The sequence below is a fragment of the Manis pentadactyla genome, chromosome 7 (genome assembly GCF_030020395.1).
Source record: "Manis pentadactyla isolate mManPen7 chromosome 7, mManPen7.hap1, whole genome shotgun sequence".
In the NCBI taxonomy this organism is placed as follows: Eukaryota; Metazoa; Chordata; class Mammalia; order Pholidota; family Manidae; genus Manis; species Manis pentadactyla.
Window position 1 is genome coordinate 58,042,983 of NC_080025.1, and position 14,800 is coordinate 58,057,782.

The window sequence follows — 14,800 nt, forward strand, 5'->3', positions numbered from 1 at the left end:
TTTTATCTCCGAAGCCTGGGGCTCTGAAATTTCATAGGGATCACTCTTGATGCAGGTCTTTTTTCATTCATTGTACTGGGTACTCAGTAGATCTTTTAAATCTGGAAACACCTGTTTCTGAGATATTTTCCAATGTTAAATGTTGGTTGATTTTCTCTCCGCTATTGTCCTGTTCTCTCTTCCTTGACCTTCTGTTATGTGGATGTTGGACCTCTTGCTCTGATCTTTTCATTCTCTTAACCTCTTTTCTTTTATGAACTCTGAATCTCCTGTTCTATTTTCTAAAAGTTTTTTTCTTTTACTTGGCTTTCAAAACTATATTAGATAATCAATTTATGATTCACTTTTCTTATTTTTAAGATCAGTTTCTTTTTATCTGATTGATTCTTATATCCTATAAGGTGCTACCATTTTGCAGAGGTAATACCATTCTAATATCTCTGAAGATAAGTTTTAAAAATTTTTCCTCTTCATTATCTTCCTCTTTTTAGGTTTTTCTCTTTCCTTTATTTCTTCCTGGTTTGTTTCATATCTGTGTTCATGCATTTGACATTTGATCGGTCAGTCTCATGTTGACAATGTTCCAGGAATGTTTGGCTATCCCTGACCATTCATATTTAGAAGAGATGATCTAACCAGCCCTGTTGGAAGTCCGTGTGTGGGACTGTCAACCAGAAGTCATCAGGTCACCAATCAGCCTTTTGCTGGAGGGTTCTCAAAGACAAGATCTGGAAGCCTTTTCTGTGGGGCCAATTTCTCGAGAGAAGAATTCTGCCTAGTGATGTGCCCAGCTGTAGGCGTTCTGGAAGTGCCGACTAAGGACCTGACCAGGGACAACCCCCAGTTACCTTGCTTCCAGCCCTTGCCTCCCTTCTGACCCCCTGTTGGGCCTGGTGGCCCCATGTCTAGAGTCCCTCCAGTCTCTGCAGAGTACACCTTTATTCCTTCTTTGGAGAGCCGAGGTGAGGTTGGGCAGGGGCGGCACTGAGGCGTCTGGCTGTGTGAGGTGTTAGGGGTGACCTGTAGGTCTAACCGCACATGTTAAGACATTCACCTCTCTTGCTAGGTCTAGTCCTCACCTCACCCATGACTTCTGCAGCTCCAGGTAGCTCCAGGTGTCCTGCTGCTGAGAGGGTCTGTGGCAAGGCAGTTCCATTCCCATCAGATCACGGTTCTCCAACCACATTCAGTCTTCCAAAAATACGTTAAAATCTCTTACTCACACTTGTATCAGTTCAAGTAACAGGGTGCTTCACGTGCATGTAGCAGGAAACCTAGTCTTACCAAATACTTAAATAACTGGGACACTTATTATCACATGTGACAGGAAGCCAGACATCTAGATGTGAACACCGGTCCCCAGAAGGCAGGAGCCAGCTCTCCTCTGCCTTCTTTTATGGCTTCGTCTTCCAAGTCTGTAGCAACATGGCTCCGGCACTTGCAGTGCACATCCAGATAAAACAAGGTCCAGATGAAGGTGGAGCCCACCTTTTCCTTGTGTCTCTTTTTAGAAGTGAGAAAAATCTCTGCAAAGTTGCCCTACCCAAGAAAGTACCTTTTCTTTCATTTATCATGCCCTTGTCCAAACCAGTCATTAGCAAGATGTGAGATTCCCATTACTGGCTTAAGGATTAAATGGAAGCTGGGACGTCATCACCCTAACTATCACCATGTTTCTGCTCATCTCTTTGTTCTTTGGGGCTAATGCCTTTTTTATCCCTTTACTGTGATTTTAGTAGTATTTTGGGAGGGAGAGGAAACGTGTGTTCAGTCCATCTGTCCCGTTTAACAGGAAGTTTTTCAGCCACTTTATTAACACATACCTGTATTACTAGATCACTTTATTTTTCTTTTTGTTTTTTTACTTTTAGCTGTGAAATCTTTTCCCATGAATGGAAGAGGAGAGAGAATATTATGAACACTTACATACCTGGTTTTAACTGTTGTACTATTAATATTTTGCAATTATATTTATTTCATCTGCATTTATGATGACATACTTTGAAGTAAATGCAGATATCATGGCATTTCACCTCTAAAGATTTCCCAAGTGCATCTTTAAAAAGTAAAGATATTTTCCTATATAGCCATGATGCCATTTCATACTTAACAAAATCCAGCTCACTTTTATCTCCTGCAGGACAGGGTGGTCCCATCGTGGCGGGGAGGGTTAAAAAAAAAAGCCTACTCGAAAGGTTGGAAAGAACTTAAATGTCCATCAGTAGGCTAGTTAAGTAAAGTATGATATGTCCATACTATGGAATACCAGGAAGTATTTTAAATGATGATACAGTTCTAACATGGAAAGATTTCTACAACATCACTAAGTTAAAAAAAAAAAGCACGTCTCAAAATAGTATATACTGTGCTGTGCAATCCAGTTCTTGAAAACACATGTGCCTGTGTATGCACAGTGAAGGAATCTAAAAAGATAGAAATCCAAATGGTAATACTTAATCTTGAGGAGAAGGGTTATGAATTCTGTTTTCTTTCTTTTTATGTTTCAGCATTATCAAAATTGTTTCTATTTGGGTCCTCAGCTGTCAACAGGCAATGGTGTTGTTGCCCCTTCTGATACAGGGGAGTGGGAATCCGGAAATGCACCTGGGGAGATGTGTTCTCTGACTTTTGATATGCAAAATGAATGTTGTCTTTGTTTTTATAAGTATTGGAGGTGATAACCAATAATAAATTGCCATGCTAGTAGAGTTCTTATAATAACACTGAAAAACTACCTGTGGCATTATTTTTGTCTTCTTGAGGTTTTTACATGTGGTAAAATATGCAGAACATAAAATTTACCGTTAACCATTTCTAAGTGTACGGTTTAGTGGCATTAAATTCATTCACACTGGTACAGCCATCATCACCATCCATTTCCAGAACTTCTTCATCAGCCCAAACAGAAACTCTATGCCCATTAAACACTTGACTCTCCATTCCCCCTTCCCCAGTGCCTGGTGACCCCCATTCTACTCGCTGTCTCTATGATTTGACTATACTAGGTCCCTCATATATGTGAAATCATATAATATTTGTCCTTTGACTGGTTTATTTCACTAAGCATAATGTCTTCAAGGTTCATCCATATTATAGCATGTCTCAGAATTTCATTCCTTTTTAAGACTTAAGTAATACTCCATTGTATGGATATACCATAGTTTGTTTACCCATTCATCTATTGATGGACATTTGGGTTGTTTCCGCCTCTGTGTCTTTGTTTTTAAATGACTACTCTGCTTTGGGGATCTGGTTTGAACTTGGGTATTTGACATCTAGAAAGATTGCAAAGCAATCCAGATTGAAAATCCAGAGACTCCAGAGTGAAAATGAGAGAGAAGGGAGACATATCAGTGGTGCTGCTCGTGTTTCTTGAAGGGGAAGTTCCCAAAGCAGAATGCAGAAAAACAGTTAAAAAAATATCTTGATTTTTTTTTTTCTCCCTGTCTTTCTCCTGGGGCAAGCACCTGATAAAAATACAGAGAGGCAGTAAAAACTAACTCTGACTGTTCCTCTTCTAACTCTTCTACTTATGTGGTTGTGTTTGTTTCCATTTTGTTTTTGCCTTGTTTCATTGTGTTTTTTAGTGCTTAGGAAGCATGTAGTGCTACCTCTTACTGTGACATTGTTTTTCTATAAGCATAGCCAAAATTGAGATGAGATTTCTTGGATTGTTTTATATACATGGAATTAATTCATTCCTTAAGAAACATATTTCTTAAAACACCTACTCTGCGCCAACCACACCAGCCCTGGGCCCAGTGGCTTGTCAAAAATTAAATGGAAACATTCATCCTTAGAAAGTACCATTAACTACATGTAGCTTGATATTTATTAAGAAAGAGGCATGACTGTGCAGTAAGGGGTTTGTGGCCGCATCACTGGGACAAAAACCTTTTGTCGTGCCAGTATGATAACAAATTCATAAAGCCATAGTTAAGTAGCAAAAGAAAAGTAATCATTTGTATGGGTCATTTATCATCAAGAATATTTTGTTGATTGGTTTGAACTTGTTTACTGGGTTGATGGTCTTGTCAGTTTCTACTTTCAAAGAGAAGCAGCAACATGGCAAATACAAATTACATGCAAATGGGTGGATAGCTGTAACGGAATTCAGAGGCTTTGAAGTTAAATAATCTCTGTCCCATTACTGTAGTTATGTTCTGCTTACACTGATGGAGTTTCCCTGGTGCCCAGATTCAAGCAGGCCAGAGCCTCAGCCCCCCGCAAGGTCTCTGTAGAGAGCTGGTCGTTGCTATCCCTCTCAGCCAGAATTTCTCCCTCATGCACATTTGCCACTGACCTGTATCAGGAAGGCTAATTGGTCTGTGTCTTGCCAGTGGGTTTCAGCCCCAAGCAAGTTCACTATGGATTCAGTGAGACCGAGGAATGACAATGGAACTTTCTGGGGTAAAAAGGGTTTCTACTTGGCTTTGTTCTCCTGGCAATAGGGTTGAGCACTAGAATCACGTCTGCATCCAGCAGCGTGCAGGTCTGTGATCCACCTCCCTCTCTGCCTCCACCCAGAGCACTGGGAAGAGCTCTTTATATAGTGACTAAGTCAGTATTAGCTCATTGCCTATGGGTGTGGGAGCAGTAGCCTAGCAGCAGGCCAGTGACATCATCAAGTAGTTTAGGGTCAGGTGAGGATCCTGGCCACAGGAACTTCCATTTTCCCCCGAGTCTGCCTTCAGAGACCTTTAAGATGGGTGGGTCCTGTTACCTAAAGGAAGTATTTATTTTGTCCTCTCACCTGTTAGACCGTCATCTGCAAACAGCATAAGCAGCACCACGTCTTCCGGTCACAGTGGCCACACTCCGGAGCCCCCTCTACCCCCAGTGGCCGGGGACCTTGCCAGCCGACTGTCCAGTGATGAAGGGGAGATGGACGGAGCTGACGAATCTGAGAAGTTGGACTGTCACTTCTCCACCCACCACCCCAAGCCTCTCGCGGTAGGCCACCTTCTGTTCCCTTCTGTGCATTTTTCTCCCCAGCACCTCGTGGGCTTTGAGGTGGGCATGTCAGACAGCACGCATCCCCAGAGAGGCTGCTGGGACAGTGTCTTGTGGAAAGGCTTACCCTGAGGTTGAGTGCTTACTTTAGAAATACCCTTGAAAATCACAAAAGGAAAGGAAAGGGCTCCCAGCTGGTTATAATCCTTTAAACACCTGAGTATTTATGGTCCACCTTGAAGTGATAATGCTTGAGAACTGGTGTTTATATGAGTGCACCAGGGAGCTGACCTTCTAGCCTTGCCCATCTAAAAATGGAGCCTCTGATTTCAAGAGTTAGTCTAGCTCACCTGCTTTGGAAGCCGTCTGTTTTAGCATTGTGCCAGGTGCCAGCCCATCGCTGGTTTTCTCCCCTGTTGATTCTGCGTTTTATTGTAAGTGTGACCATATGGCTCTAAAGTGTGTGTGTGTGTGTGTGTGTGTGTGTGTGTGTGTGTGTGTGTGTGTGTGTGTGTATGTGTAGGAGAAGAGGAGGCATTTCATGTCAGCATGATAGCTGATTAACAAAAAGGTCAGTAGTTTCTTCCCAATTCGTTGAAAGAATCTACTTTCACAATTCAGAAGGTCATTGAAATGTGGGAAATATAAGGAGACGTGGGCTGGAGGCTTGTTTGTGTTTGCCTCCCAAGCACTTAAGAAGGGAATACCTGATGCTGCCATCATAGAGCCAGTTCCAGGAGACCTGAAATGTGGGCCCCATGGCCAGTTTGTTCTGCTCCCGTCTTTTTTTTTTAATGGTATTTTTATTTTTTAAGGTATCATTGATATATACTCTTATGAAGGTTTCAAATGAAAAACACTGTGAACTGCATTCACCCATATTACCAAGTCCCCCCCATACCCCATTGCAGTCACTGTCCATCAGTATAGTAAGATGCCACAGAATCACTATTTGCCTTCTCTGTGCTATACTGTCTTCCCCATGATCCCCCCGATACCATGTGTACCAATCATAATGCCCCTCAATCCACTTCTTCCTCACTCCCCACCCCCCCCAACCCCTCCCCTTTGGTAACCACTACTCCCTTCTTAGAGTCTTTTGAGTCTGTTGCTGTTTTGTTCCTTCAGTTTTGCTTTGTTGTTATACTCCACAAATGAGTGAAATCATTTGGTACTTGTCTTTCTCTGCCTGGCTTATTATTATTATTTTTGTTTTTGGTATCATTAATCTACAGTTACATGAAGGACATTATGTTTACTAGGCTCCCCCTTCACCAAGTCCCCCCACATCCCTGTTCACAGTCACTGTCCATCAACATAGTAAGATGCTTTAAATCACTACTTGTCTTCTCTGTGTTGCACAGCCCTCCCCGTGCCCCCCCCACGCTATACATGCTAATCGTAATGCCCCCTTTCTTTTTTTCCCACCCTTATCCCTCCCTTCCCACCCGTCCTCCCCAGTCCCTTTCCCTTTGGTAACTATTAGTCCATTCTTGGGTTCTGTGCTTCTGCTGCTGTTTTGTTCCTTCAGTTTTCTTTTGTTCTTATACTCCACATATGAGTGAATTCATTTGGTACTTGTCTTTCTCCACCTGGCTTATTTCACTGAGCATAATACCCTCTAGCTCCATCCATGTTGTTGCAAATGGTAGGATTTGTTTCTTTCTTACGGCTGAATAGTATTCCATTGTCTATATATACCACAGCTTCTTTATCCATTCATCTACTGATGGACACTTAGGTTGCTTCCATATCTTGGCTATTGTAAATAATGCTGTGATAAACATAGGGGTGCATATGTCTTTTTGAATCTGAGAACTTGTTTTCTTTGAGTAAATTCCTAGGAGTGGAATTCCCAGGTCAAATGGTATTTCTATTTTTAGTTTTTTGAGGAACCTCCATATTGCTTTCCACAATGGTTGAACTAATTTACTTCCTGCCAGCAGTGTAGGAGGGTTCCCCTTTCTCTGCATCCTCACCAGCATTTGTTGTTCCTAGTCTTTTGGAAGTTGGCCATCCTAACTGGTGTGAGGTGCTATCTCATTGTGGTTTTAATGTTCATTTCTCTGATAATTAGTGATGTGGAACATCTTTTTATGTGCCTGTTGGCCATCTGAATTTCTTCTTTGGAGAATTATCTGTTCATATCCTCCACCCATTTTTTAATTGGGTTTTTGCTTTTTGTGTGTTGAGGCATTTGAGTTCTTTATATGTTTCGATGTTAACTGCTTGTGGGATATGTCATTTACAGATATATTCTCCCGTACTGTAGGATGACTTTTTGTTCTGTTGATGGTGTCCTTTGCTGTACAGAAGCTTTTTAGCTTGATGTAGTCCCATTTGTTCATTTTTGCTTTTGTTTCCCTTGCCCAAGGAGATCAGTTCAGGAAAAAGTTGCTCATGTTTATATTCAAGAGAGTTTTGCCTATGTTTTCTTCTAACAGTTTTATGGTTTTGTGACTTACATTCAGATCTTTGATCCATTTTCAGTTTACTTTTGTGTATGGAGTTAGACAACAAACCAGTTTCATTCTCTTGCATGTAGCTGTCCAGTTTTGCTAACACCAGTTGTTGAAGAGGCTGTCATTTCCCCATTGTGTATCCATGGCTCCTTTATAGTATATTAATTGACCATATATGCTTGGGTTTGTATCAGGGCTCTCTAGTCTGTCCCATTGATCTATGTGTCTGTTCTTGTGCCGGTACCAGATTATCTTGATTACTGTGACTGTGTAGAGCTTGAAGTTGGAGAGCATAATCCACCCAGCTTTATTCTTCCTTCTCAGGATTGCTTTGGCTATTCAGAGTCTTTTGTGATTCCATTTGAATTTTAGAACTATTTGCTCTAGTTCGTTGAAGAATGCTGTTGGTATTTTAATAGGGATTGAATTGAATCTGTAGATTGCTTTAGGCAGGATGGCTATTTTGACAATATTAATTCTTCCTATCCATGAGCATGGGATGTATTTCCACTTATTGGTATCTTCTTTAATTTCTCTCATGAGTATCTTGTAGTTCTCAGGGTGTAGGTCTTTTGCTTCCTTGGTTAGGTTTATTCCTAGGTATTTTATTCTTTTTGATGCTACTGTGAATGGAATTGTTCTCCTGATTTCTCTTTCTGCTAGTTCATTGTTAGTATATAGGAATGTAACAATTTCTGTGTAATAATTCTGTATCCTGCAACTTTCCTGAATCCACATTTTAGTTCTAGTAGTTTTGGAGTAGATTCTTTATGATTTTTTTATATACAATATCATGTCATCTGCAAACAGTGACAGTTTAACTTCTTCCTTACCAATCTAGATGCCTTTTATTTCTTTGTGGCATCTGATTGTCATGGTGAGGACCTCCAGAACTATGCTGAATAAAAGTTGGGAGAGTATGCATCCTTGTCTTGTTCTGGATCTTAGAGGAAAAGCTTTCAGCTTCTCACTGTTAAGTATGATGTTGGCTGTGGGTTTGTCATATATGGCCTTTATTATGTTGAGGTACTTGCTCTGTATACCCATTTTGTTGAGAATTTTTATCATGAATGGCTGTTGAATTTTGTCGAGTGCTTTTTCAGCATCTATGGAGATGATCATGTGGTTTTGTTCTTCTTTTTGTTGATGTGGTGGATGATGTTGATGGATTTTTGAATGTTGTACCATCCTTGCATCCATGGAATAAATCCTACTTGATCATGATGGATGATCTTTTTGATGTATTTTTTAATTTGGTTTGCTAATATTTTGTTGATATTTTTGCATCTATGTTCATCAGGGATATTGGTCTGTAATTTTCTTTTTTTGTGGTGTTTTTGCCTGGTTTTCGTATTAGAGTGATGCTGGCCTCATAGAATGAGTTTGGAAGTATTCCCTCTTCTTCTACTCTTTGGAAAACTTTAAGGAGGATGGGTATTAGGTCTTCACTAAATGTTTGATAAAATTCAGCGGTGAAGCCATCTGATCCAGGAGTTTTGTTCTTAGATTGTTTTTTTATTACAACTTCAATTTTGTTGCTGGTAATTGGTCTGTTCAGATTTTCTGTTTCTTCCTTGGTCAGCCTTGGAAGGTTGTTTTTCTAGAAAGTTGTCCATTTCTTCTAGGTTATCCAGTTTGTTAGCATATAATTTTTAATAGTATTCTGTAATAATTCTTTGTATTTCTGTGGTGTCCATAGTGATTTTTCTTTTCTCATTTCTGATTCTGTTTATGTGGGTAGACTCTCTTTTTTTCTGGCTAGAGGTTTATCTATTTTGTTTATTTTCTCAAAGAACCAACTCTTGCTTTCATTGATTCTTTCTATTGTTTTATTCTTCTTGATTTTATTTATTTCTTCTCTAATCTTTATTATTTCCCTCCTTCTACTGACTTTGGGCCTCATTCGTTCTTCTTTTTCTAGTTTCATTAATTGTGAGTTTAGACTGCTTATATGGGATTGTTCTTCTTTCCTGAGGTAGGCCTGCATTGCAATATACTTTCTTCTTAGCACGGCCTTGGCTGCATCCCACAGATTTTGCAGTGTTGAGTTATTGTTGTCATTTGTCTCCATATATTGCTTGATTTCTGTTTTTATTTGGTCATTGATCCATTGGTTATTTAGGAGCATGTTGTGACGCCTCCATGTGTTTGTGGGATTTCTCATTTTCTTTGCGTAATTTATTTCTGGCTTCTTACCTTTGTGGTCTGAGAAACTCATTGGTACAATTTCGATCTTTTTAAATTTACTGAGGCTCTTTTTGTGGCCTCGTATATGATCTATTCTTGAAAATGTTCTATGTGTTCTTGAGAAGAATGTGTATTCTGCTCCTTTTGGGTGTAAAGTTCTGTAGATGTCTGTTAGATCCATCTGTTCTAATGTGTTGTTCAGTGCCTCTGTGTCCTTACTTATTTTCTTCTGGTTGATCTGTCCTTCAGAGTGAGTAGAGTGTTGAAGTCTCCTAGAATGAATGCATTGCATTCTATTTCGCCTTTTAATTCAGTTAGTATTTGTTTCACATATGTAGGAGTTCCTGTGTTGGGCGCATAGATATTTATAATGGTTATATCTTCTTGTTGGATTGACCCCTTTATCATTATGTTATATCCTTCTTTGTCTGTTGTGACTTTCTTTGTTTTGAAGTCTATTTTGTCTGATACAAGTACTGCAGCTCCTGCTTTTTTTCTTTCTATTAGTTGCATGAAATATCTTTTCCCATCCCTTCACTTTTAGTCTGTGTATGTCTTTCAGTCTCTTGTAGGCAGCATATAGATGGGTCTTATTTTTTATCCATTCAGTGACTCCATATCTTTTGATTGGTGCATTCACTCCATTTACATTTAGGGTGATTATCGATAGGTATGTACTTATTGCCATTGCAGGCTTTAGATTCATGGTTACCAAAGGTTCAAGGTTAACTTCCTTACTATCTAAGAGTCTAACTTAACTCACTTAATACTGTATTACAAACACAATCTAAATGTTCTTTTCTTTTCTCCTCCTTTTTCTTCCTCCTCCATTCTTTATATGTTAGGTATCATATTCTGTACTCTTTGTCTATCCCTTGATTGACTTTGGTGATAGTTAATTTAATTTTGCATTTGCTTAGTAATTAGCTGTTCTACTTTCTTTACTATGGTTTTATTACCTCTGGTGACAGCTATTAAACTTTAGTAACACTTCCATCTGTAGCAGTCCCTCCAAAATACACTGTAGAGGTGGTTTGTGGGAGGTAAATTCTCCCAGCTTTTGCTTATCTGGAAATTGTTTAGTCCCTCCTTCAAATTTAAATGATAATCTTGCTGGATAAAGTAATCTTGGTTTAAGGCCCTTCTGCTTCATTGCGTTAAATATATCATGCCACTCCCTTCTGGCCTGTAAGGTTTCTGCTGAGAAGTCTGATGATAGCCTTATGGGCTTTCCTTTGTATGTGATCTTATTTCTGTCTATAGCTGCTTTTAGTAGTCTGTCCTTATCCTTGATCTTTGCCATTTTAATTACTGTATGTCTTGGTGTTGTCTTCCTTGGGTCCCTTGTGTTGGGAGATCTGTGCATCTCCATGGCCTGAGAGACTATCAGCAATTACCTCCTCACACTTTCTATCCCTTTCTCTCTCTTCTTCTTCTTCTTCTGGTACCCCTTTAATGCTAATATTGTTCCATTTTGATTGGTTACACAGTTCTCTCAATATTCTTTCATTCTTAGATCTGTTTTTCTCTCTGTGCCTCAGCTTCTTTGTATTCCTCTTCTCTAGTTTCTATTTCATTTATCGTCTCCTTCACCATATCTAATCTGCTTTTAATACCCTCCATTGTGCTCTTCAACGATTGGATCTCCGACTGGAATTCATTCCTGAGTTCTTGAATATCTTTCCATACCTCCGTGAGCATGTTAATGATTTTCATTTTGAACTTCCTTTCAGGAAGAGTCATGAAGTTCATGTCATCTTTCTCAGCAGTTATATTAATTTTACTTTGAACCAGGTTCTTTTGGCATTTCATACTTGTGTATGGCGCCCTCTAGTGTCCAGAAGCTCTACTCTGGAGCTGCTCAGCCCCTGAAGCAATGTCAGGGGTTGCAGGGGAGTGGTATTGGTGCCTGGAGGGAAGAAAGGGCTGTTGCCTGCTTCCCAGCTGCTATGCCTGTCTCCACTGCCTGAACCAGTGGGCCGAGCACACAGGTATATACCTCTATGCTTTGCATTTGTAGTTGCTGTAGACAGATCTTCCCTCTGACTGGCCTAATGCCAGGGTAGGGTTTGCTGGTCTGCGAGCCAGGTGGGGCTGGCTGGGAGAAAGGCACAGTAGGCTGCGTATCACAGAGGGACTCCTTGGAGCTGTGTAGCCAGCCAGGGAGCTGGAGCACCTGGAAATCGTGAAAGGTCCCAACCTGCTGGGCAGAGAGCACCTGGACAATTTTGTCTACCTGTCCATTCTCCTGAGCAGTAAGCTCTGTGCAATCCTTACCCCTTTAGCAACCCTCCTCCTAAGGGCTTCCTTGTTAGGAAGTCTCTCAGACTGCCCTCCCTTTTTTTGTCCCAGAGTAGCCATATATGGATCCCTGCTTTCCACAAGTGGCTGGAATCTCAGTCTCTCCAGGAATTCTGCCTGTCTTAGCTTTCCAACTCTATAATCATGAGAGTACCATGCAAGCACCATGAAATGTAGGGTTGTGCTCCTAGAACAGGTCTCCGGAGTTAAGTATTCAGCAGTCCCAGGCCTCCACTCCCTCTCCATTCCGTTTCTCTTCCTCTCACCAGTGAGGTGGGGTGGGGGCAGGGCTTGGGTCCCGCTGGGCCAGAGCTTTGGTACGTTACCCTCTTCTGTGAGGTCTGCTCTTTTCTCCAGGTGTGTGCAGTCTGGCACAGTCCTCTTTCCTGTTGCTCTTTCAGGATTAGTTGCATTAATTATATTTTTGTATTATATGTGGTTTAGGAGGAAGCTTCTGTCTCACCTCTCACGCCGCCATCTTTAATCCCCTCTGAGGTACTTGCCCTCTACACCCATTTTGTTAAGAGTGTTTATCATGAATGGATGTTGAATTTTGTCAAATGCTTTTTCAGCGTCTATGGAGATGATCATGTGGTTTTTGTCCTTCTTTTTCTTAGTATGGTGTATGATGTTGACTCTGCTCCCATCTTAAGCCCTCTAAGAATAGCTTTGACCTCATAGACTATCCCTAGATCTCATGGGCTCCACGGGTCAAATCAGTCCTGAATCAAGCTAGAGTGAGTCCCTCCTCCCTTATACCTATGTGATAAATGAAGGCCAAACTTGCTTCCTGTTTCTGAGGATGGTGGTGACTTGTGGCTCACCAACAGCCTGAGCCTTTGCCTCTTGGCTAGTACAGAAGGAGGGACAATTAGGAATGCCTTTGATTTCCAGTAACAGTTCAACTCATAGAGTGTATGCACTGCAGTCGCTTAATTATCTGACATAAAAGGAAGTCTAGAGGTAGATGGCTCTAAGCTTGGCTCAGCAGCTCCACAGTGGAGATGTGTTTCTGCAGGAGAATCTCTGCAACCCTCTTCACCTTTCATGCACAGGCTCAGCACGTCTGCTACAGCTCTAGCACCCAGCCCCAGCCAGTAGTGTTCTATAAAGGGTAGGAAGGGACAAACAGAAAGGGAGTCTTCTTCTAAGGTGCTATCTTATGTCTAGTCTTAGAGAAGAGAATCTTCCTTTGAGCAGCCCCAGAAGACCTCTCCTCATGTCTAGCAGAAGAGGGTTACGTGCCCACCCCTAGAGTAGTTGGAGGCAGAGAAGGATGGGCTTGCAGTGACAAAGCGTGAAACCAGCCCTGATTCATTCCAAGGTTCTGGGAAAAGACCCACATTCCCTGCTCATAGCTCTGTATCATATACCAGAACAGACGTGTGGTTCCGTTAGCAAAGAAAAGACAGGAAGAGGCAGACTAGTTGGAAGTGAAGCAGGGATGTGGTTGATGAGAGTGGCAACCAGTGGGGTCTGCCAGAGTGGCCAAAGTGGTGGGGATCTACAGCTCTCCTGAGGGCATAATATACAGCCCAGAACAGGAGTCTCGTGGGGCATCTAGTGTTTCTTCTGCATTGAATTAGAGATGTCGGTAGCACCGACATTAAGGGGCCTATGGCTGTCAGGTTTGAAAGTGAAACCAGGCTCTGCCAGAAGGCCAGACTCCAGAGCACATCAGGATGTTTGTCCAAATGACAAGCTGCCAAGCTACAGTGGATTAGCTCAGCTCTGGGCATGGCAGATTTGTATGTCCTTAATGTTTTGCTGATTTAAATGGAAAGGCCACAGATTTGTTTCTTTGCTTTATCCTTCCTCTCATGGTCAGTGAATACCCTAAATGCTTTCTTATAGTGAACACTAATCAGGGCATCCTTAGCAAGGGGATGAAGGATGGTGTCTAGACCTGAAACAGCTCCCATACACTGCTGGGGGCCAGCTTCCCTATTGCAGAGTTTCCTTTGTATGTTTTCTTACTTGGTCAATAAGCACTTGGTGTGGAAGTGCAGGAAAGAATTTGATGTCAGGAGGACCAGAGTTCATGGGTGGCAGGATTTTAATGCAAAAACCCCAAAACGTAAGGACAAACAAAACAAAAGGAAGGTCCTGCATTTCCTCCTAAGAGCTGTTCCAAAGGCTGGTTCCAGGAAGGGGTTGTGGAATGGGTGCCAATCCAGCACTGTGTCTGGGATGGAGGCCAGGGAGCTGCTGGGAGGCCTCGAGGTAGGGGAAGAAGCTGCATTTGAGTTATAGAGTCATTTTCAGACTTGCCTGAGCTCCAGACCAGCCAAATGTCACCTTTTCAGAGACTGCTCCTTGCATTTCTATCTACCAACCTTCTGGTTATCCTAACATCATAATCAAAGGATGTTTTATTAAACACCAAGCTACATATATTTTAGCCATATGTTTTAAGTGTGATGATTTGCTTTAAATATTTTGAGGGACCTTGTCTCCTTAATCCACCCTTTAGCCCAAATACCTACTCTCCTCATCTGAGGAGGAAGAAGAGCACAAGAGCCTCAGCCTTTATAAATTCATCATCAAATTAGGCACATAGGCATTACAAAGAACATAAAACAGCCATGTAGTGATTCCAGGGTGAAATATAATCATGTATGCAGTCGGTGTGCCGGGGAGTCCAAAATGGTGAGATTAGTCAGACAAGAGCCATTGGAAATAAGGGTCTGAATGAGGACACCGAGGGAGGGGACACCCGGGGGTGACGGGGGAATCGGGAAGGAGACGGCAGGCAGAGGGTGCAGCATGGCCGTGAGCTTGGAGGTAGTGACGTGCCCCAGGACAGCCTGCAAACACTAGTAGGAGGCAGGCATGAGGTGAGGACTAGGAAAAGAAGTTTAGCCTAGTCAGAAGTGAAGCAGCTCTCCTGACAATGG

At 41.7% G+C, this 14,800-nt stretch overlaps 1 protein-coding gene across 10 annotated transcripts in view; it reads left to right on the forward strand.

Annotated features, from left to right (window-relative positions):
• The window catches only part of ATXN7L1 (ataxin 7 like 1), a 224,426-nt gene that overhangs the window by 194,623 nt on the left and 15,003 nt on the right, over positions 1-14,800 (forward strand). For all 10 annotated transcript variants that reach the window (XM_036892387.2, XM_036892388.2, XM_036892386.2 and 7 more), the window contains one exon: positions 4,761-4,953. In XM_036892387.2, the coding sequence (XP_036748282.2) occupies positions 4,761-4,953 (193 nt within the window). The remainder of the gene's footprint in view (positions 1-4,760; positions 4,954-14,800) is intronic.